Source organism: Phaseolus vulgaris, chromosome 3 (genome assembly GCF_000499845.2).
Source record: "Phaseolus vulgaris cultivar G19833 chromosome 3, P. vulgaris v2.0, whole genome shotgun sequence".
Lineage (NCBI taxonomy): Eukaryota > Viridiplantae > Streptophyta > Magnoliopsida > Fabales > Fabaceae > Phaseolus > Phaseolus vulgaris.
The window spans coordinates 41,272,469-41,293,583 of NC_023757.2; the positions used below are offsets into that span (position 1 = coordinate 41,272,469).

Here is a 21,115-nt window from a genome sequence, read left to right on the forward strand (position 1 = left end):
AGATTAAAAGGGGAAAAACTACATTTTCAAAAGCACATCTAGTAACGGGTAACAGTGACTTTCTTTGAAGACACATCAATTTGACTCGCATAATCAAAACTCTCCACGGCCTACAACAACATAAAGCCATAACAGAGATTACAAGCCTTCATTAACAACGATGCAAGACGTTTATTTCATAAGACGCTTTTGGAGCCCGAATTTGATCAAGCTTCAACAAAAGAACCTTCAAATCTCCGTTCTTAGTGGCAATCACCAGGCTTGTAAATTCAGTTAACAGAACCAAATTTAAAGGCCAAGGGAGCTGTCATTTTTAGGGGAAAACAGCGCCTTTCAATAACAAAAAAAATCAATACTTCCAAAAACCAAATTCGTATCCGAACAAAGAGTTTTAGACCAAATGAAATAAAAACCATAATAAAGAATGGCCTCAGAGGTAGTGACAATTAAAGATATCATCATAAACACATCTGATGATACAAACAAATGAGTACATCATTGGCCAAATCAATACTAACAGTATCAATAATCAATAGTACACATTATCAAGTCCAACACTCAAAATTTAGAAGCCATAACTCTAATATGGGGTTAACCCAAACCTAATTTCAGTATCATTCTTCAGCAGTTCAATAGTAAACAAAGTGATCAATATCGCTTGTAGAACATATAAGATCATCACAACATCATCAACCTAGATATTTCTTTTCAAACAGAGCCTTATACAAGTTGGAGAGTTTCCTAACAATTAATTTCTACACATTCATCGTGAAAACTGCATTATGCATCAGAGAGATTCCCAAAGACAAATCAACATCCTTAGAATAAGTACTGATGTCCCTGTCTTTTATCGTCATTTGCAAATGGTATAGTTAAAATTAAAACAATAAATTCAAATGCTTCACTAAAAAAAAATCAAAAACACAAAAGAAGACATGAACGCATCAGAGAGATTCCCATTAGACGAAGTCAACATTCTCCATAGGAGTGCTGATGTCCCTGTCTATTTTGTCGTCATCTGCGAATGAATACTATATTTACTGGCTCAAACTATGGAATTGAAAGGTTGGCACAAGACGGCAGAACAAATTTTAAAGCTAGATCAAAGTCATACAAGTGAATTCAGCAAATCAGAACAACAACATTACAACTGCAATTCAATCACGAAAACAATCATAAAAAGGGAGCAAAACCCTTAAAACACTTTACTGTGCTAATCGTAGAGATTCAGAAAGATAAAGCTAGTGCCTCAGATCGAAGTTGATTTCATAGAAATAAATCTCGGAGTATATTTAACACCATCATTGGCACACAGCAATTAGAGGCAAATGAATTGAAAAAAGGAAAAAAAATGAGACAAAACGAAAGAGAGTTGGATAGAAGAAACCCTAGACGGATATCGCTGCTGCTGTGGAGGTTAGGGTTTCAGAACAATGGCTTCGTATATATAGAGAGAAAGAGGGGCGATAGTATAAGTTAGGGTATAGGAGACGGAGCCGTTTTGTTCCTTTTACTCTCATAAAATCCTGACCGTTGGATGTACGTGTTTTACCACCCTACAAATTCACGATTAATATTTTTAAAAAATGTTTAACCCTGGTTTTTATCATTCATTACTTTTTTAATTTTTTATTTATTATATGAGATGGCTTTTACTTTTAAGATATAAAAAACTATATTTATCACTTTGTACTTAAATTTCTTGTGTTATTAATTTTATTTAAATATTTAAGGAATAGTGGTAAATTTTAATATATAGTTTTAAATTTGGTATCTTAATATAAATTATAAATATTATAAAATTAGACTCTTTGAAGGAGAAATTTAGATAGTTCTTTACTTAAGTTGAAATTTAACATTTTGATATATTATCATGATAAATAAATATTAAGGAAAAACGAAAACTACTTGTAGAAAAAAAAAACAAGGTGAATTTACTCTATTTTTTGAAAACAAAAATTTTAAATAAGATTTCACTTTTTAATATAATCGATTTTTATTTTAAATACTTAATAATTTGATTTTTAAATTAAATATATGACGTAATGTAAAGATTTTAAAAATTGTTTAAGAATAGATGTGGTATAACTAAGATGGAATATGAATATTTATTATTAAATTATAAAGCTTATAAATAAAAAAACTGAATTATTCAAACTTTATTTTAAAATAATTATTATATTTTTATAACTTTTTCCCCTTTTTTTTCTCTAACTTCTTTTTAATATTCTAACCAATCTATTGATTTTTTTCAAATATTAGATCACAACATTTCATATGAATTTCAACGGAAAATAAAACAAGTTTATTCCATTAAAATTTTCTACATCCTTTTTCTTGAGTCAGTTTTTAGTGTCTATGTTAGCTGGGATCATATGCTTAAATCATCAATTATGTTTAATTTTTTTGTTAGTTACGTAGAGTTGGAATTTGATTTCGTCATGAGCAAGCTAAACAAGTAAGGAACCTACATGGTTATATTATCTTTGAGTTTTGAGATTTTGATTGTTTAATATCTTAATTTTGATTAGATATTGAAAGATTGAGATATGTTGTGAGTATTTTTTAGGTTTATGTATTTACACAAGTTGTTGATCAAATTATTAGGTTTGGTTTTAGTTAAATTTATGTTTGAAAGTCTTGAATATATATATATATATATATATATATATATATTGATTTGTGAGTTGAACGAGGATGCAAGCAATTTTTTAGCAAAGTAATATCACGTTTATTTTTTCATCTTTTGAGTTATATACAAAAATTACAAATTGATATACTAATTTTGGATAAGGTTTGAAAAAAACTTGTATTTGCATTCAATTCCATTTTCGCTCAAATGAAAGATTATGGTTTCCTTTGCATATTCCTCAAAACCTAGGTTAATTGTAAATTAAAATTCCAAATGTACGGATTAAAGGATTAAAAAAAGAAGTTGGTTAGTTTAAAACTTTTCGTTTATCTTAAAAGTGCAAAATATGATGCGTACTCTTGGTTGAGAAGTTTGACTCACCATCCTTAATATTTTTTATGTTTCTAATAAATAAAAAAATTTACTTGGATTCAAATCTGAAATCTGAGTAAAAATATTAAAGCACAGTTCTTCATCTACCATTACAATATTAAAGACTAATTTGAAACTTTGATTTCAGAATAATATGCTCTTCAATAAAAAGCTTGTATGTGTGCCAAGGGACCAAGGAACAAATAAACTTTCAATTTATAAAACTATTTATAAGACCATTAAAATAACTTTTGTACAAAATAAAAATTTACAGCTTGGATTAATCAATTCCAAAAATCTACTGGTAAAAGAGTTAGTGAGTTTAATACTGGTATGTGAATAAACTGCATCCTACAAGTCTTACAATATATACAACTAATATTGTCCACTCTTACGAACCTTGTTGACCTCATAGGTGGAGAGACAATCTAATCTGTTTTTGTAGACATAATTTGCAAGCATTTTGTCATGACTTTATCAACTAACATCCTTGTCACTCGAAATAGGCTAGTATGAATAGTTGAGTCATTGATTTACTGCAAAATACAGGAAATTAGAAACAACCTAAGTCAAATTGTCTACAAAACAAAAAGTAGAGACTAAAGTCCAACATAAAGAATTGAAACACAATAGATATTATCTTTTGTTTGAGTTCTCTTAATGCCCATTTGAGCGATTTTAGAAAATTCAAAATCTACCTTGAAACTATGAAGTATGAATCATTGAAACATAAAAGGATTGCTTACCCTGTGGTAGCCGTTCTCATTATACATGGCAATACCACAAGACCCCGAAGCTGAATTCCAAAATTGATGTCCATTTTCGAATAGTGAACCGGAAAGATCAAAGTTGTTAACTTGGTAATCCACGGTGTTTGATTTGTTGTTCAACGTTGGTAAATGTTTTGCTTCCTCAATATCTTGTGGAGGAGGGAATGTAAATTGGTCACAACGTTGTACATTTAAGTATGTTGTTCCATTTAACTCGTTCATTGCACCACCTCCTTGACCCAAAGTAGTCACTTGGGGAGAACTACCAACTTCAAGTTTGTGGCTCCCAATATAACTTGAATAGCTTGGAATTGAAATGTCAGTTGAACACTCAGCGTCTCTATTGGTATTATCACTGTATGTTGTACAATTAAATCAGTAACGAAATTGAAAGATGAATTATAAGGTACTATAAAGCAATCTTAGGAAGAAAATTTGATATATCATTAGTTATATTAATTGAAAGACATATGTGCTAGCTTGTTAAAATATATATCTTCAGTGGAAATAATCCAGTTCCACACTTCCACTATCCCACAAGTAGAACAAAGTTATATAGACGAGGTAACCCACCTAAATGGTAGAAATTTTGGTTCATTTGGTAACAACAATTGATGATTATCATTATTCAAAAGCCAAGACAGTGGTTGAGATTCTTGTAGACTTGCCATCATCAAGGGTAATGTCATCCCTTCCTGTAACTATGAAGCAACAAAATACCAAATAAATATTTTGAAAAGAAGAACAGGAAATATTAAGAAAGGCAAAATACAACATTTACTATACCTGGTTAGCACATTCAAGTGAAATGAATTGGTGCTTTCCTAAATTTTCCTGTTAATTTAAGAAAACATGTTGACATGTTAAAATACAAACCTAGTATTTAATTAGTTATCCATGGATTGGTGTAGTGGTAATTTGAAGATGACATAACAATATGGGAAGTCTGCATGAAACAAAAGTCTTACCTTCTGCAGAACCACTCGATTGATTGATTCTCGTAACGAGTCTTCCATTTGCCTAAGATGCTCTAAATTGTTGATCTTCTCTAGATTATTCCAATAGCTAAAAAGTTGAAAATTTAAACACAATATTAATTTATGATTATTACTTAAACTTTCATGATCCATAACTCATGTATGACAACATCAATTTTATATGCATTGTGTGCATTATGATATAGTTAATGTTAGCTGAGGAAAAATCAAGTAGAAGTTCGATGGATGTTAATGTATATGAATTACTCAGATCTATAAAGTAGGCTCAAATCCAACTACTATAATTTCTATAACCATGAAAATCTAGATATTTAAGAAAGGTGAACAAGTATAATAGTTTCACTTCTCAAACCGGTGCTGTGCTTCTGCTCACAGCTGGTAGAATATGTGATAGAAAATGTGAAATTTGATTGGATTTTCTTACCCATTGCCGAAACATAAATGATGCATAATAAATAAAATAGTATTAACTAATATTTCCTTCCTTTTGTAATATTATTTACCAACTTATAATGCTCTAGTAACAAATGAAATGTTGACTAAACTCAATATCATAACTATGCTAGTGTTTTGTTTAAGAGAAGGGGATAGAAAAATATTTTGTATTGTAATTTTGTAATAAATAATTTATATACAGAAAACCCAAATGTCAAGTAGATTGAAGAACATCAAAAGTTACAACATCATCTGAAATAATTTTGACACGGGAACATGAATGAGTATGAGCATAAAGTAACATGTCAAAATTCGAATGCACATGAAAATGATGCATATGCCTGCTAGATAAGGGATAAAAGTAACCAAATGATTGCAAAACACTAAACCTGAAGAGGTCAAATGAATAATATTTCAACAAGAGAGCTTATAAAAACCAAAAAGAAAAAGAAATACTTTAACAACCAAAAGCTCCAAAGTTGCACCTCAGTCTCTGATGTACTTCTGTGAGTTGAGCTTGTAAAACCCTCACTTGATGAGATAATTCCTACACACAGATCATAACATTTTGGTTGCTCAACTACTAACTTAAGATTCTGACATTATTATTAAGCATAGCATTGTCTATGAAGAAATTGTACCTCCATTGTTTGGCTGCTGCAAGGTAGAAAAGATAAAATTGAGAAACTTTAGAAAGCTTTACGAGAAAAATATTGACAAATTCATATAAACATAAACTTACCTTGAACCTAAGAAATCCTGTATTTTTACGTCATGATCCAATTTCTTGAAGGTTTTCTTTAGTGCCTAAATTTAAAACCAAATTAGAATCTAAACATCACAAAAATGCAGAGACAACTGAAAAGATGCATTTGACACAACAAAAACAATGTATGTATAAGACATAATTGAGAAAAACAGAGTAATCTTACTTCAAGGCTTTCCATTTTCCTGCTCAATAAAATAATAAAATATATTAGCTTCTTTATCACTAACAAATGACAAGTAAGAAACAATTAAACTTCACAAAAAAAGTTGACAAACCTTTTGGCCCTTTCTTGTGGGCTAAGTTGACCAAATTTTGCAACAACCTCCTCAATATTACTGAAAACAATAACAAATATTCAAAATTATTAAAGATTATACATGAATTTATTATTTTACATTTTAACTCTTGAAAAAAAAAATATAAACTTGAACAATACATATGAAAATATAGACGTTAAAAAGGATACGCTAGTTAACAATACCATGGTTCTTTCTTTTTATACCTTTTAGAATATTAAACTATATTATGTATAAATAAATATATCTCACAAATAATATTTGAGTTGCTGGATCAAGTCTCGTTAAAGAATAAAGGTTCTAGGACCCTTGATAACCAACATAATACTCATAAAATATGTTGAATAAGAATCTTAGTGTAATTAGACTTTTATTGTTATTATTATAGTGTTGGAGTTGTTGAGTTGTTATTTTTCTTTTCAACTATTCAATTGTTGCATATACATTTGTAGTTATTTTAATTTATTGTTTGAAGTTAAAGATTGACTAGGAACTAGTTATACTTGAAATCCTAGAAAATATATTAGAATCCTTTTTTTATAAGTTACCATGAACTAACCAATCTAGTAGTTTTAAGTACATACTTTATAAATAAATGTTACAAAACTAAAAAAAAATAAAAATTACACACTCATGTTTCCATTAACTGCTAAATTCAATCTAATAAGGCCTCTGGAAGTAAGGGAAAAAACTCCAATCATACTGAGAAAAGTCCGACTCCAGTTCTTTTATCTAATAAACAATTAGAGTCCAAAGAATATATACTTCTTAATTTCAAATTTCAAGTGTGAAGATAATCTTTTATTCAAGATCCACCCAATAAAGTAATATACAGTATTAAATTGCATTCTCTAGTTAGGAGGTATATATATAAAGCTAATAATATCTCCTTATCCTCTTAAAAGATTATTTGCTCCTACAACAGAGAGTGTGTTTGTATGAAACAATAAAAGTTTACTATACAACATACTTTTAACATAAAAAAAAAAACATTAAAACTGGGTGTTATATGTTATAATATGTTTGTTATAGCAAGTAAGGTTGTTGCCTCATAGAAAGGCATAAATGTCATAACAATGTTTTTGGTTTGTTCTTCTATTCAGACATAAATGTTGTACTAACTCACAACAATATCATTCAGTCATTCTCAACACCACATAAATGTTTTCATCATTATTATTACCTGCGCTCTCCTTGTAGTAATGTAGGCTTTCCTGTAGGAGAAAACATGAGAAGGAGAATGTCTATATCGCATAGTATTGATAATTCCTTTGCTTTCTTTAAAATTCCACTTTTACGCTTTGAATAAGTCACATGTCGATTGCTTATGCTCTCTAGTTTCTTTATCTTCAATTTAACCCTTCCCATCCTGCAAATTTAGGATTAAGAGTAAACACATCTAGCCCCAAATATTGCCACAAACAATTGAAAACAAATCATTAATATAACCAAATTTTGATAATACATTTTTCGATGTAACCCTAAATGATTTTAAATTCCCCATCTGGTAAAAAAGCAAGCAGGTTCAAGGATGCAAGAAACAAAAACTAGCCCAAATATGGAGCGAAAGAAAGAACCAAACTTGAACACCAAAGGGCAATGGTTTGAGGAAAATCGAAATTGTGATTAAGTAAAAAGAACAAACCTTATTGAGAGAGTGAAGACAGAGGAAAAGAATCGAGGGAAGTGAATGGAAATGTTAAAATAAAAGGGGTGAAGGTGTGAGGTAACTGAAGAATCACAGCAACATTTGTTTATGGGGAGATGGCGAGTAGAGAGAAAGAAGGAAAGCTGGATATGATATCTAAGAGCTAACAAATTGTTGGAAGATGAAAGGTGTAGCTGTGATTTCGGTGGGTTGAGTTTGGGAAACCAACCAAGCTCATAACATGAATATGAAGGGTGAGATTTGGGAGACCCCAATCGTTGGCACCCTATGCAACAAACACCTCCTCTACCAACAAAACCAACACATTTTCCTCTTTCTCTTCGACCTTTATGTTTGCCACGTCTTCCTCTCCATGCACATCCCAAATGGACCACGTTTTAAAACAAACTCACATGACATGCTTCTATTTGTCTTTATTTTTATTTTTTTTCTATTTTCTTAGTTTTTAAGTTTTTGAAAAGGTCTACCGATATATACACTCATTATTGTAATAATTCTTTTTAGTATGTAATAAATGCATATAAATCATTTCTCATTTATCATTTTATTATGAATGCATGTATTCATTAAAATTTTAAGTAAAAGTACAACTCATAAATTTTGTTATCTTGAATTTTGAAAATAATAAACAATTAAGTTCTTGTGTCATACATTTTTTTTAAACAAGTCATAAGTAAGTTTTTGTAAATGAAGGAAAAAATATTATTTAAATAAAATATAGATATACATAGTGTCTTTTAAATATAAAAAGTATATATATATAAAACATTAAATTATTCTTTAAAGAAAAGATCAAACAAAAATAAAGATTAATATTTAGGATGTTTTTTAAATTATAACAGTAATCAAATGATATAAAACATATCTTCATAATTCTTTTAATTTTAAAATTTACAACTTTTTATTATTATTTTTATTTGCATATTTTTATAAGATTAAAAAAAATAGATCGTTAAGTATTATGATTTATTTGATTTTTATAAAAAAAAAAATTGAATTACAACATGAAAGAAAGAAAAAAGTAACAAGAGTAAAAAAAAACTAAATAATTTATATATATATTTATTTATACATTTTTGTTTTGAAAACTAAACTATAATATAATTTTTTAAATTTATTTATAAAAATAATTTTTTTATGGATATAATATATTTGTATTTATTAAAATAAATTATAAATCTACACTCTTAATATAAATATGTTAATAATAATATTTTATTTGATTTTAAATATTAGTTTACCAACAATTTGTCATTTATTGAGATTATTGATAAATCTAAGTACTATATAGGATTTAAATTCTTTAAATTTTTAAGTAAAATAATGTAATTTAACTATTCAGATTAATATTTAAATTTACTAATTTTAGAAAAGAAATTTTTTATTGATGAATATTTATAGAATTCTACTTAAATGTCTATTATATACAAATTATAAAACATAATATATTGCATGACATTTAGTAACAACAAACCAAATAAAAAGAAGAGATAAAAATTAAGGGTGGCAATGTGGGCTAGCCCGCCCCGCACTTGGTCCGCAAAAAGTGGGTCGGGTTGGCCTGTCCCGCATAGAATTTGCGGGCTGATTTCTCTAATCCGCCCTGCATAAGGGTTGGCGCGCGGGTCTGCGGGTCAGCCCGCATAAGAAATATTTATTAAAAAAAACAATTTTTTAAATAAAAATTTTGATTTTTTTTATTTAGATGCATTAGGTAAATGATCTCATAATATTATATTCATAAAACATGTGTAATAAAATGTTATTAAAAAATTTGGAATGTAAAATATGAGGCTATATGAAAAAAATATAGGTGTAAAAAAAAAATTATACATTTTAAAGTTATGCGGGTCAAGTCGGTCAACCCGCCCCACCCCACACTTGACCCGTGCGGGCTACAGATTATGCGGGACGGACTTAAGCGGGCAAACGGATTGAAATAAGCAACCCGCTCCGTTTTTTTTTCAGCGAACAACAGGCCGGCCCGCACAGCCCACCCCACTTTACCATCTCTAATAAAAATTATAAGAGGAAGATATGAAAAAAAATTCGCTTATAGTATGAACGATTCCACATAATAAAAAATTATATTTGTACTAATCTTAATAAAATAATTAAAATCAGTAATTAATTATATCCACTATGATTACAAACCGTAAACATTTTATAAAAAAAATTAATATTAACTTTATTTGTTTTAAATTTAAAATTTTTAAAACGACAAAATAATTAAAATAAAATATTGATAAAAAAAAATGTGTATAAAAAAATAGTTATAATAAAAAATTCCCTCCTTTTTATATATATATATATATATATATGTATAGAGTATATATGAAAGGCAGATATTTATTTTTAAAACTAAAAAAAGTACTCCATGGTTTATTTTTTTAATATCAAGAGTATATTATTCTTTTTTATAACTCCTCCTAAAAAAGTTATGGATATCTTGGTGGAGCCCTAAATTATAAAATTTGATTGTGGAGGATAAGGAAGAAAAAGGGAGGAGAGAAATGAGGGGTAGTAATGCTACTGATTCGAGTAGCAGAGAAGAAAGAAGAAGAAGGGCGAGGTCTTCGTCACCATTGAAGGACCGATCCAAACCCTCTTCCTCAAAGTTATCTTCTTCTTCATCCAAACGAACCACATCATCCTCTGCCACTCTCCTCGACGTCGACGACAACGTCACCTCTCTCTCTCACGATTATCCTAACCCTAACCCTCGGAGCTTCCCTCACACCGTTAAGCAAAAATGCTGGGAAAAGGCCGACAAGGTCAAAGGTCGAGATCCCGACCGCTGGCGCAGGGACGTCCTCGGCAATACTATCTTTCGCAAGCTCGTAGGTTGCCCCGGTTGTCTCTGTCATGACTACGACCACATTGTTCCTTACTCTAAGGTCAGGTCGTACCCTTTATTTTCACCTCTTAATATAATTCCTATTGTTTTTCGTCTCAATAATTGGATTTCTTTGAATCTTTGTATGCCTATGTGGTATTGTACCGGAGTGTCTTAGGAGAAGAACCTACTCTGCACTTTTATATGCACTACAGAAATTTATATATTACATATTCCCACATCAATGAAGGAGAAGCAACTTCAATGAAAATTAGTGTTACAGATTGTCCTTTTTGAGTCTTCTAGACTTGATTGACTTGATTTTTTTCTGTAAATATCACTAGATTTTGATTAGTGTCGTGGCGGGAAAGAAAAAACAATAATAAGGTGGAAAAGAAATTTTGAGTTTAGCCTTAATCTTTATTAGTGAAGGAGAAGACGATGATGGATTTTTATGTGTTCCTTCAAAAATCAGGACCATCTTTAAGTTGCTAGCTAATACATTTTGGTTTTAATTTTCATTTTGCTCATTCTTTATTTCGGTGTTTTTGTGAAACTACAGGGAGGAGAAAGCACTCTGGAAAACTGTCAAGTATTACAGGCAAGAACCATTTCTTTGTTTCCCTTTGAAGGGAGAACCTGGCCAGAGGCTTGACGGAACCTTGTAGTGTGTATTCTAAAAAAAAATGTGTTAATGTGATTTTTTTTTCTTAAAATTTAAACATTTGCACTGATCCATACAGTGATGCTGGTAAAAATCATCCATATTTCTAAGGGATTTTCCTTTAGTGTACTGCAAAATATTCTGTTAAGATATTTATGAAAATTCAACTAATCAGTCTAATCAGGGACATTACTTAGCCAAGGTTAATCGGGTTAATATGGCTATCATGTGGTTCTAAAAAAAGTGACTCCTTTGCTCCCAGTTCCAATTTGATTTGTTTGCAAGTGGTAAAACAAAACTGGGGAACATACTGTAATTTAGAGATTTCCCTTTATTTATTTAATAAAGTTTCTATTCATGACTTTCAGGCAACAGTTAATCGTTCAAAGGGTAATCGAGTAGATATCTCCAAAGCTGAACTTATTCAAAAGAGTTCTTATTGCAGGATTTCAGGTACAAGATTGTATTAACTGTTTAGAAATTTATTAACTATAATGATAATATTAACTAGAGTAGTGGATGCATTGCACAGATCGTGATATGGATCTTCTTGAATTGTCTGCCTATGGCAATGTCCGGCGTGGACCCGATTCTGGGGGATGTAGAATTCAATGAACATTTTTCTCCATATTCTTCTATTCTATTCTATGATTGATTTCTAGATGGATTTGAATGATGAAAATTACAAAATTTTGTAGATCTTTTGTTGTAATGAGTCACACTTATGTTTGCTGCAATTTTCTGTAGGTGTGTAGCCATTAGTTCTTTCTTTTCTTTAATAATTAGTTTGAGGAGAAACAAATAAATAATTTTTATGGGTTAGCATGCGCTTTAAGGTACTAATCAAGGAATTGAAAAATTGATTGAGACCACAAATTTCATGCTTAATTCTTAAGGTGTGTGTACCTAAATCACATGCTAACAAAAATTAAATTTTATTTTTTGACAACCTAAGTAATATAAATGTGTTAGAATTTACTTTTAAAACAAATAATTATGTATTATAATTTTGTTAAATATTAAATGTTTAACTATTTTTTTAGTTTTTATAGTTGCAATTTTTTTTGCTTTTAGTCTTTGCTCTTGAAAACATTCTGTTTTAGTCTCTATACATTTAATAAGTAAATGGATAAAAAATATTTAAAATGATTATGAACTAACAATAGATGTTTTAAGTGTAGATGGAAAGAATGAAAATTTGTAGTTAGACAGATGAAATGCTTTCTTAAATCAATGTAAGAACGTTTATTTTTTCTGCAACATATAGTTTTTTAAGAACGTTTATTTGTAAGAAAAAGAGAGGTAAATCATTATTTTGGAAATTTTGTTTAAAATTCTGAGAATAAAATATTTAAATTTTAATAAAGTAACCATGTGTTGGTTAAATGAAGCATCCTAATGTTTATTTGGATTAAAGTGGGAATATGAAAGAAAGAAATAAAAGAAAATAAAAAGAGTAATAAGTGAGCTTATTTGAATGGAGATAAAAATTGTGAAAATTGAAAAAAATAAAATAAAAGATTGTGTTTGATTTGATAGATGTGATAAAATATTTTTATATTAATATATTTAAAATATAGTTAATAAAAAAATTATGTGAATAAATTTTAAAGATATAAATTAAAATAAATAAATAAATACTATAGATTTAATAAATAGAAAATATTTTTAAAACTATAATATATTAAAATATTACTTTAAATTATTAAAATTTCAATAAATTAATTTTATTTCATTTATAATTTTAATATGTTTATTATGAAACTATGATTATAAATAAAATATTAAGATAGATAATCTATTATAGTTTTATATGTACGTAGTTTCATCTCAAATCAACTTATATATGTAAAGAATTTATTTTTTTTACTTATTTTTTAATTAATTTTTTGTTTTATGTGTTTTCAATTTCATCAAACATGTCAAAGAGAAAATGAATGAAAAGATTTAAAAAGAAAAATAGAATTTAGTTGAAATAAGATTTCATATCATGTGTTTGAATTTTACTTGAAGTATTTAAATTAACTTTTATTAAACAGTGTATCAATATATTTGATTTAAAAAAAATTAAAACATAACTCATCTTAAATTTTATTTAAATAAAAAATGTAACAATAATTTTATAAAAAATAATAATAAATTTTGTCCAATAAAAAATTATAATTCAAATTCAACTATTTTTTTAATTTCAAAAAAAAAATCTACAAAAGCATCACAGTACTTTCTTTGCAAATAAAAGTGAAAAGGTACGGAAAGGTTGGTAAATTACTTTTCCTACCCTTTCATTATCTAGTTACCATGTGTAGCTTCAATATTTCAATGTCAGTATTTTCTTTTGAAAGCTGTTTACCTCCAAGTAACAATAATAATAATAATAATAATAAATATTTTTCTTCAATTCAAAAATCTCTATTTTTATCTATTTTTTAATCAAATATTATTTGAAAATTAAAAAAATCCAGAGATCAATAATTGTTTGATTGTATTATTTTTAAAGAAAATTTAAAATTTAAAATATATTTAAGGAACAAAGAAAATAATTAGATAAAATTTTAAAAACTGAAAAATTTAGGAGGAAAAAATGTAATTAATTTTATTTGAGAAACTAAAAAGAGAAACTTTTAGAAAATGAAAATAAGTATAAAATGTATTTATTCAAAAGCCATCCCTCCAAATGCATAATGATGACCAGAAATTGGCAAGTATGCTTACTTCCAAGGAAGAAAGAAGTGCATTTATTGTTTTTGGTTTGGCTTGATGTGAAATTTGGCAGTGAGAACGTATGGAGGAAAAGAAAAGAGGCATTGCTTTCTTGGTGTTGCAGAGGGAAAGGGCAAAAGGGAATTAAAAAGAGAAAAAGTCAAAAAAGTTGGGTGCAGGAAAAAAGGATTTCAACTCAAGGTTTCATGTTTTAGCATTAGGTAGGGCTTCATCACATCACAACACAACTCATCTTACATTTCTCATGTGTGGCTTCTATTTCATTCAACCTAAAAACATATCTGCATCTTTTTGTTCTGGCTCATTCATCAAACACACATTTTGGGTACAAAATTGCAGAATAAGGAAAATTCTAGAAGATAGCCTGTATTTATTTAATTATAATATATTCTTTTATGGATTGGATTATATCTAATAAGTCTCGATTCTTGATCATTAAGTTTTAATATGACATATGCTACTTAATCTGTGTTAAATTTATTGAGTAGAATATAATTTTAGGAGATCGAACAAAATATGAATACAAATTAAGTATGAATACTAAGTAATATATTTATTTGGTCAAGTTTAAATATGAAATATAAGTTTTTTTTAAGATAAGTTGAACTAAATGAGATGTTTTTTTTATATAAAAAAAGTATTTATTATTAGTTATTAATATATAAGATTGTTAGTTCTCACAACTCTTAATTTTTTTTTCTCAATACGATCTCAAAGCAACTTCTTAATTTTTTTATCCAAGTAAAGTGATGTATTTATGAATAGAATGAGTTATTTAAAGAAAATTGTTTCAAAATGATTAAATTTATTATTGTTCTTGTTATGTGCAATAGCTGTAAACTCTATTCGTGGAATGGAGGTAGTATTAGCTTCGATAATGAAATAGTTTTTTGTATTGACTTTAAAATTTTAGAAAAGTTTAAAAGACCAAGAAAAACATTCAGATAAATCCTTCTAGTGGTTCAGCTTTGATGTTACTTGAAGGTCCCTCTTAATGTCCAAGATAATTATTCAATATTTTTCGGTATATATTTCTTCCATAGAAATTAATAAATTTTGCAAATTTATCAAAAACTTAAAAAACAACTATTTCTTGAAAACAATCTCTTTCGAAAAAGATAAAAGAAAGCTATTTATCAGATGATAAAAGGCCATTGAATGAAAGTTTATCCACTGACGCTAAAAGTTAAATCTTTTTTCACCACCCTTCTATAGCAACAGGTCTTTCAGTTGCAGGAACAAATTTACAAAGTATAAACAAGGATAAAGTATAAGAATCAAGTTCATTTTATCTTATAAAAAGATTGATTATTATTAATTAAAATCTACCTTTTTTGGTGGAACATGATATTGTACAATTAGTTATCTTTTTAATTATTTAAATCCAAAACATATTACATCATCCTGCTATCAAAAGCATACTGATTATTTTGACAGCATATGAAGACACATTACATGTAACGTACGAGTAAAGTATGACAAGACAATCAAGACTGTCCTATCCATTACTTTTATCAACGTATTTATCTTCCTAGTTCTGTAGTTTTTAAGTATCTGTAATACTCCAAAAGTTATTAACTTTTCTACTGAGTACCGAAACATGTACAATATTTGGATTTTTATACAAAGTGAAAGATCTTCTCCATCTCTGGGCTAAAGATCAGTATTTCACATATATTTTTATACATGCACATGAACTCAAACTCATAAAATTAACCACGTTGAAAAGAACCTATATATTCTATTTATAATGTCAAATAAAATAAAGACAAAATTAGTCCTCGCCGTCCACTCATGTATGCTGAGGAAATCAGAGACTACCACACCCTTTCGGTTCTTCTATACAAGATCAACAAAGCAAGTCAATAATCCTTCACTCAAAGATGGTCACCGCCTCTTGCTGGATAGACAAGAAGTGACTAACCTTGCAAAAAGGACTTTTAACAGGTGCCATTAATTCATGAGTTCTCATGAAAATTGAGGGATCTAGATAAAGCTGCAGGGTTGGCCATCAACACTGGAGAGGCTTCAACACGACTCTTTTCGTCCTTCTTTGATTGGAAGGCCGCCTTAAACATACCTCCCCCACTCAATGACTCATTCTTAATTCCTAGAGTTGCCCATATAGAACTCTTTGCAGCTTCATTTGGATCATCAATTCTCAAGGTTTTGGGAACCAAAACACCCCCGTTTCGTGGCTTTGAAGCTTCTTCTTTGTGCAAAGAGTCCTGCTTAATCATGTCTCCGTCCCGCGAGTGCTTCCCCAAAGTCGGAGAGTTTGGAGCGGAGCTTGGAGAGTTTGGGTTTGAAGCAGATGAAAGTGAAGAAAACCATGGAACATTCCAATTCCCTGGCATACCACAGTTCCAGAATGTAGCAGGAGGATAGAATGGTAAGGGAAATCCGGAAGGACACAAAGCAGGTGGGGGAACGGGAGAATTCCATGTAAAGGGCCAAGGCACACACGGAAGTTGAGGAATGAAACCATGAGGTTGGAGCACCGGTTGTTGTTGGAAGGTGTTTTTGCTACTTTCTCCCATGGAATTTGAAACTGTAATGGAAGATGTAGTCGAGGAGTCATCACCATTTTCCCCACTTTTGCGAGGAATAGGGAGTCCTTGATCCTCAAAGCCATGAGGAAACCCATTTTTTGTGCCATTAGGAACCTTTTTCTCTCCAAGATTGAGGACGGATGCCATGGAATCACAAATTGGTGCATTTGCATCTAATCCAAAGCTGAGAACTCTACCATTGCCTTTCAAAGTTGGAAGATGAGTTCCATTATGAGAATCAATTCTGGCTGCTTGAAGGGCCTCAGAGATACTGATGTGGCGATAATGCGAGGTAGAGTTCTTGTTCTTTCGCCGCCCTGCCCCCACAGGAACATTCCTCATGGTGCCACCTGCAGTCCAGTATCTTTGACAAGCTTTGCAGAAATAACGTGGCTGGTTGACATTGTAGTTGTTGTAGTAACAAAACTTAGTGTCCATACTTTTGCAGCGGGGGCATGGTAGCACTTTATCTGGTTTCTTCAGAGTTTTCTCTTGTGAGTTGGCTGCATCGCCTTGCTCCTTCTCTGATTTGTCAGCTTTTGATTTTGCAGTTTCTTCTTCTATGGAGGGTGTTTCGGGGTTCACAATAGCCTCAGGGGTACCTGAATCTTTAGTCTCTCCTGCACTTGGAGCAGAATCAGCTTCTAGCTCTTCCTCGGTAACATTGTCAACTCCAGCATCCTAGTAATACGAAAACATGTTTTGCTCACTAAAATGAATGCTTCTGAATTGCATAAACAAAACCAAGATATATATATATATATATATATATATATATATATATATATATATATATTCACAATTTTCTTAGTTGAAATGACAACTGAATTGGGTAATAAGAAAGGTAGAACAGACTTTTTGAAGTATTGCATAAAAGAAAACCAAAATTTGAAAAACTGACCGTACTCAAAAAATATGTTTAATTTTTTAGTGGAAAAGACTCAAAAAGCCGATCATATGTAAGTATCTATGCAATTTAATAGTGTAAAAATATAAGCAAAATCAATGAAAAATTCTACTTGAACTATTCTTACCATACAGTATATAAAGTTCCCTGTTCTTCTAGACACATTCCAGAATACAATACAACAATTCCACGGGCTAAGAAAATACTTGATGCAGGGAACTCAAGCGAGGTGAGGTGTGAGTTGAGTGATCCAAGCGAAAAAAAAATCAGTGGCTAATAAAGGTACAGAAACAAAAACAAAAATCTTACAGCCACATAGCGGATTACTAACACAGATTTGGGTGGGAGTAGGACTGCACCGACAGAAAACACTGGTTTTAAGCAGGACAACGAAGTAAACATGTACATAGAGTAGAAACATTAAAACAAGTCGTTGTGAAAAGAAACAGTGATGTTCCTGTTCCACAGACAGAGTTGACTGAAATTGTTGAGTAGATTGTTTAGATCACCACTCAAACATCAAAATGCTCCACAAAAACACCGTAACAAAATTAATCGCAATCAGCAAAATCAAAACACGAAAAAAGTTTGCCGTCTACGAACGGCTTTGAAAAGAAGTTTACATCAACTCTTAGCAATGTCACAAAACCTATTAGTTTGTCCAGAAATAGACCAGTTTTGGAATTGTAAATTAAAATGAAAACGGATTTTTCTTTCAACATCCGACCAATCTATATCCAGAACATTGAAACTGCCTAATTAGCAATAAATTCGAAATTGGGAACATTCATTAAATCAATTTGTAATTGGAATTGACAAAAATTAACAGAAGGGTACAAGTTGTTCATTGAAAAACAACATGAGAAGTACAAATTCAGGTAGAAATGAAAGTTTTCAAAAAGCAGACGAGTAGGGAGGTAGGTTGTTGATGTGTGCAAATAAAGGAAAAACGAAGAGACAAAACGGACCCATGAGAGGTTTTAGCATTAGAAGGAAAGGGTGTTGTGTGTACGTCACAAAAAACGTTGCTTTGATTCTGAAAATTTTCTGAGACACTACAAACCGTACCTTATCCTCTTCTATCTCTTGGTCTCTTCCATCACAACCCTCATCATCATCATCATCTTCTTCTTCTTCTTCTATGTCAACATCTTCAGGGAAGGGGATCTTCTGGCCGAAGAGCCTAATTGCAGGATCTCTATTTTCGTGCATTTTTTGGGGATCGAATCCAAACGTGGGAGATGGCAGCGAGTTGGTTACTTGGTTTGGGGTGTGTTTGTGTTGCGAAGTGTCAGTGGAAAGAGGACGAATAGGATTTTGATCCGATTAAAACAGAGTGAGGTGCCACGTCATACCTAGGTTTTCATTCTTGGCCACGAATTCTTGTGGCTTCTGTTAGATTTTCTTTTGGTCATGTTCGATTCTGGTAGCACACTCCTTGCGTGCACCCTCTCTTTTCCCATGTCAGCACTTTTGCCTCAAAAATATCCATCACGTGGCGTAATCTGATTGGAAGCAGCCTTGCTACATCCACGGACGGCTTTCCTTTATTGTTTTTTTCAGTTACATTCTCCATTCACTATATTTTAATACATTTTTTTTAAAACAACTATTTTTATAGTCTAAATTATTTAAATTATCTTTTCAAAAATATTCAACCACACACGCATTTTATTATCAATTAAACTTTATATTTTATCTTTTAACTATTTTTTGGGAATTGAAAAAAAATTACCCAACAAAATATGAAACCATGACCTGTAAGACAATTAATTATTATCTAATAAGTACAAAGTGCATTCAAAGAGGATACATGCATGCTTATAGTTAAGAAATAAACACTAAATAATTTTTTAAAAAATTATAATAAGCTCCCTAATTAGGTATAATATTTTTTAGATAAAAAATAATTTTATAGATATGTCTTGTAGAAAAAAGTTCTTAATTTAATATTGTGCTATGCATAAATAGGCCTTTGAAAAATTATTGAAATAAGTTAAAAATATCAAGACGTATCATGGTGAATTGTATTATATATTGGTATATTTTAGAAATATTATTAATTTGTAATTGTTTGTGAATTTTTTTATATTTAATCATAAATTATACTTTTTTATATTTTGACTATAAAACTATAATTTTAAAGTATGTTAATGAATAACTAACAAAATTGATTGACATCTAATAAAGAATTCATCAAGTATTGACATAATATTATATGGTCTCTTAGATTTAAGTGTGAAAATAAAGAAATTAGAATTATTTTTTTTTTCCAAATTATTGCTCAAAGAAGGAATGACACATTTTCATGTTTTGGTAATTTATAGTTGTTAGTTTCTAGTTATTTATAACTCACACTTTATATATAGAGAAAAATCTTATCTTTTAATTCGCCTTTATTATGTACTAGAAAAATAATCTCATGTCGAATATTTATCATAATTATCTGAAGCTCATAATTTGTGTAATTCAGTAGAATAAAAAGTATTTCTTTAGGGTAATTATAAATAAAACGTTTTTTTCTAAGGTTTACCATTTAATATCAAGTATAGAGTGGTCAATATTTGTCTGTAAAGTTTCTCAGTTTAAGATTATACTAAATGGATCATCTAATACCTAAAAGACCATATGCTGATGTAATTATTTATTGAGTATAATACTAAATTAATAACAAAATTAATATTTAAAAAGACTGAGATAGATTTGTAGTTACTAAAAAAAAGCACACTGTCGCTAATATATTATGTTAAGCTTTTAAATGTTCTCATTTTTTTCATTGGACAACTTTTCCTCAACTTGGCAAAAGCTGACAAAGAGAAGAAAAGTCATGGTTTATAAAAAAAGATGCAAATAATTAAGAAGGCTTTCCCTTTGGCATCTTTTTTTCCTTTTTCTTTTCATTTCATGTAAGTACTTCCATGCCAATCAAATATAGATGCTTAATCCCATTTTTCACAGATTCTTACGTTTCATTCAAAAAATTATTCAAACACTACGATAAAAATATTATATATTTATATTGGAGATACATATATACTTTATTTTATAAATCAACTTTAAAATGTTAAGTTATCCACTATTTAATATGGTATCAGAGTTAGGAATGATAATATAGACTAGTCTATCCTGTGTAGGTTCATCCCGCATTTGACCTGTCTTATTTAAAATATGCAAGCTGATTTTACTGGTCCACCTTACATAAACAGTATTTTTTTTTAAAATTAAATAAAAATTTTGAATAATTTTTTATTTATTTAGATGAATTAGGTAAATGTTCTCAGTATTATTCTTATGAAACATAAGTAATAAGGTACGAGTAAAAATTTTGAAATGTGAAATTCAAAGACTTCCGGTGTTATACAATTTAGAAGTTAAATTTTGTGTTTTGAATTGTATAATATTTTAGATTACACAATCAAATTTGTATTCTAGATTGTAAAATTTGGAATGAATAATTTTAGAATTTTGTAGAATATGAAGCTACATGGAAGAAA

The 21,115-nt window shown here is 29.5% G+C and overlaps 3 protein-coding genes and 3 non-coding genes across 9 annotated transcripts; 1 reads left to right on the forward strand and 5 right to left on the reverse strand.

Annotated features, from left to right (window-relative positions):
- Positions 1-781: 781 nt before the first annotated feature.
- Positions 782-864, reverse strand: LOC137808898 (small nucleolar RNA R44/J54/Z268 family). The gene has a single exon (XR_011080771.1). It is a non-coding gene; the product is annotated as a small nucleolar RNA R44/J54/Z268 family (small nucleolar RNA).
- A 74-nt stretch (positions 865-938) lies between these two features.
- Positions 939-1,025, reverse strand: LOC137808897 (small nucleolar RNA R44/J54/Z268 family). Its single transcript, XR_011080770.1, has one exon. It is a non-coding gene; the product is annotated as a small nucleolar RNA R44/J54/Z268 family (small nucleolar RNA).
- A 216-nt stretch (positions 1,026-1,241) lies between these two features.
- LOC137808895 (small nucleolar RNA Z267) lies at positions 1,242-1,314 on the reverse strand. The gene has a single exon (XR_011080768.1). It is a non-coding gene; the product is annotated as a small nucleolar RNA Z267 (small nucleolar RNA).
- Positions 1,315-3,200: 1,886 nt separating this feature from the next.
- LOC137807759 (agamous-like MADS-box protein AGL65) lies at positions 3,201-8,289 on the reverse strand. Of its 3 annotated transcripts, none has more exons than XM_068608542.1 (12): positions 7,918-8,289; positions 7,456-7,641; positions 6,252-6,311; positions 6,140-6,158; positions 5,950-6,014; positions 5,849-5,861; positions 5,693-5,754; positions 4,743-4,839; positions 4,561-4,608; positions 4,348-4,475; positions 3,751-4,129; positions 3,201-3,540 (listed from the first exon to the last, which is right to left on the reverse strand). In XM_068608542.1, the coding sequence occupies exons 2-12, from the start codon at positions 7,638-7,640 to the stop codon at positions 3,538-3,540; spliced, it is 1,059 nt and encodes a 352-aa protein (XP_068464643.1). In that variant the 5' UTR covers position 7,641; positions 7,918-8,289; the 3' UTR covers positions 3,201-3,537. The 3 variants fall into 3 exon arrangements, with proteins under 3 accessions (XP_068464643.1, XP_068464644.1, XP_068464642.1); XM_068608543.1 differs by having other exon boundaries at positions 4,348-4,469; positions 5,849-5,864; XM_068608541.1 differs by having other exon boundaries at positions 5,849-5,864.
- A 2,097-nt stretch (positions 8,290-10,386) lies between these two features.
- LOC137807760 (uncharacterized) lies at positions 10,387-12,178 on the forward strand. Its single transcript, XM_068608544.1, has 4 exons — positions 10,387-10,838; positions 11,340-11,378; positions 11,810-11,894; positions 11,974-12,178. Exons 1-4 carry the CDS (start codon positions 10,455-10,457, stop codon positions 12,054-12,056), a joined length of 591 nt encoding a protein of 196 aa, XP_068464645.1. The 5' UTR covers positions 10,387-10,454; the 3' UTR covers positions 12,057-12,178.
- Positions 12,179-15,763: 3,585 nt separating this feature from the next.
- LOC137807765 (cyclic dof factor 3) lies at positions 15,764-19,067 on the reverse strand. Of its 2 annotated transcripts, none has more exons than XM_068608550.1 (2): positions 18,690-19,067; positions 15,764-17,395 (listed from the first exon to the last, which is right to left on the reverse strand). In XM_068608550.1, exons 1-2 carry the CDS (start codon positions 18,831-18,833, stop codon positions 16,121-16,123), a joined length of 1,419 nt encoding a protein of 472 aa, XP_068464651.1. In that variant the 5' UTR covers positions 18,834-19,067; the 3' UTR covers positions 15,764-16,120. The 2 variants fall into 2 exon arrangements, with proteins under 2 accessions (XP_068464651.1, XP_068464652.1); XM_068608551.1 differs by having other exon boundaries at positions 17,749-18,919.
- Positions 19,068-21,115: the final 2,048 nt, after the last annotated feature.

What these genes read in the sequence shown, in the direction of transcription:
- LOC137807760 (XM_068608544.1), top strand. Translation starts at nt 10,455, where the DNA reads ATGAGGGGTAGTAATGCTACTGATTCGAGTAGCAGAGAAGAAAGAAGA. An exon ending in ACATTGTTCCTTACTCTAAG is followed by an intron (nt 10,839 to 11,339) that starts GTCAGGTCGTAC and finishes GTGAAACTACAG; the next exon opens with GGAGGAGAAAGCACTCTGGA. An exon ending in TTCTTATTGCAGGATTTCAG is followed by an intron (nt 11,895 to 11,973) that starts GTACAAGATTGT and finishes TGCATTGCACAG; the next exon opens with ATCGTGATATGGATCTTCTT.
- LOC137807759 (XM_068608541.1), bottom strand. Translation starts at nt 7,640, where the DNA reads ATGGGAAGGGTTAAATTGAAGATAAAGAAACTAGAGAGCATAAGCAAT. An exon ending in TTACTACAAGGAGAGCGCAG is followed by an intron (nt 6,312 to 7,455) that starts GTAATAATAATG and finishes TATTGTTTTCAG; the next exon opens with TAATATTGAGGAGGTTGTTG. An exon ending in GAAGTACATCAGAGACTGAG is followed by an intron (nt 4,840 to 5,692) that starts GTGCAACTTTGG and finishes TCAACTTTTTAG; the next exon opens with CTATTGGAATAATCTAGAGA.
- LOC137807765 (XM_068608550.1), bottom strand. Translation starts at nt 18,833, where the DNA reads ATGCACGAAAATAGAGATCCTGCAATTAGGCTCTTCGGCCAGAAGATC. An exon ending in AAGAGATAGAAGAGGATAAG is followed by an intron (nt 17,396 to 18,689) that starts GTACGGTTTGTA and finishes TCGTATTACTAG; the next exon opens with GATGCTGGAGTTGACAATGT.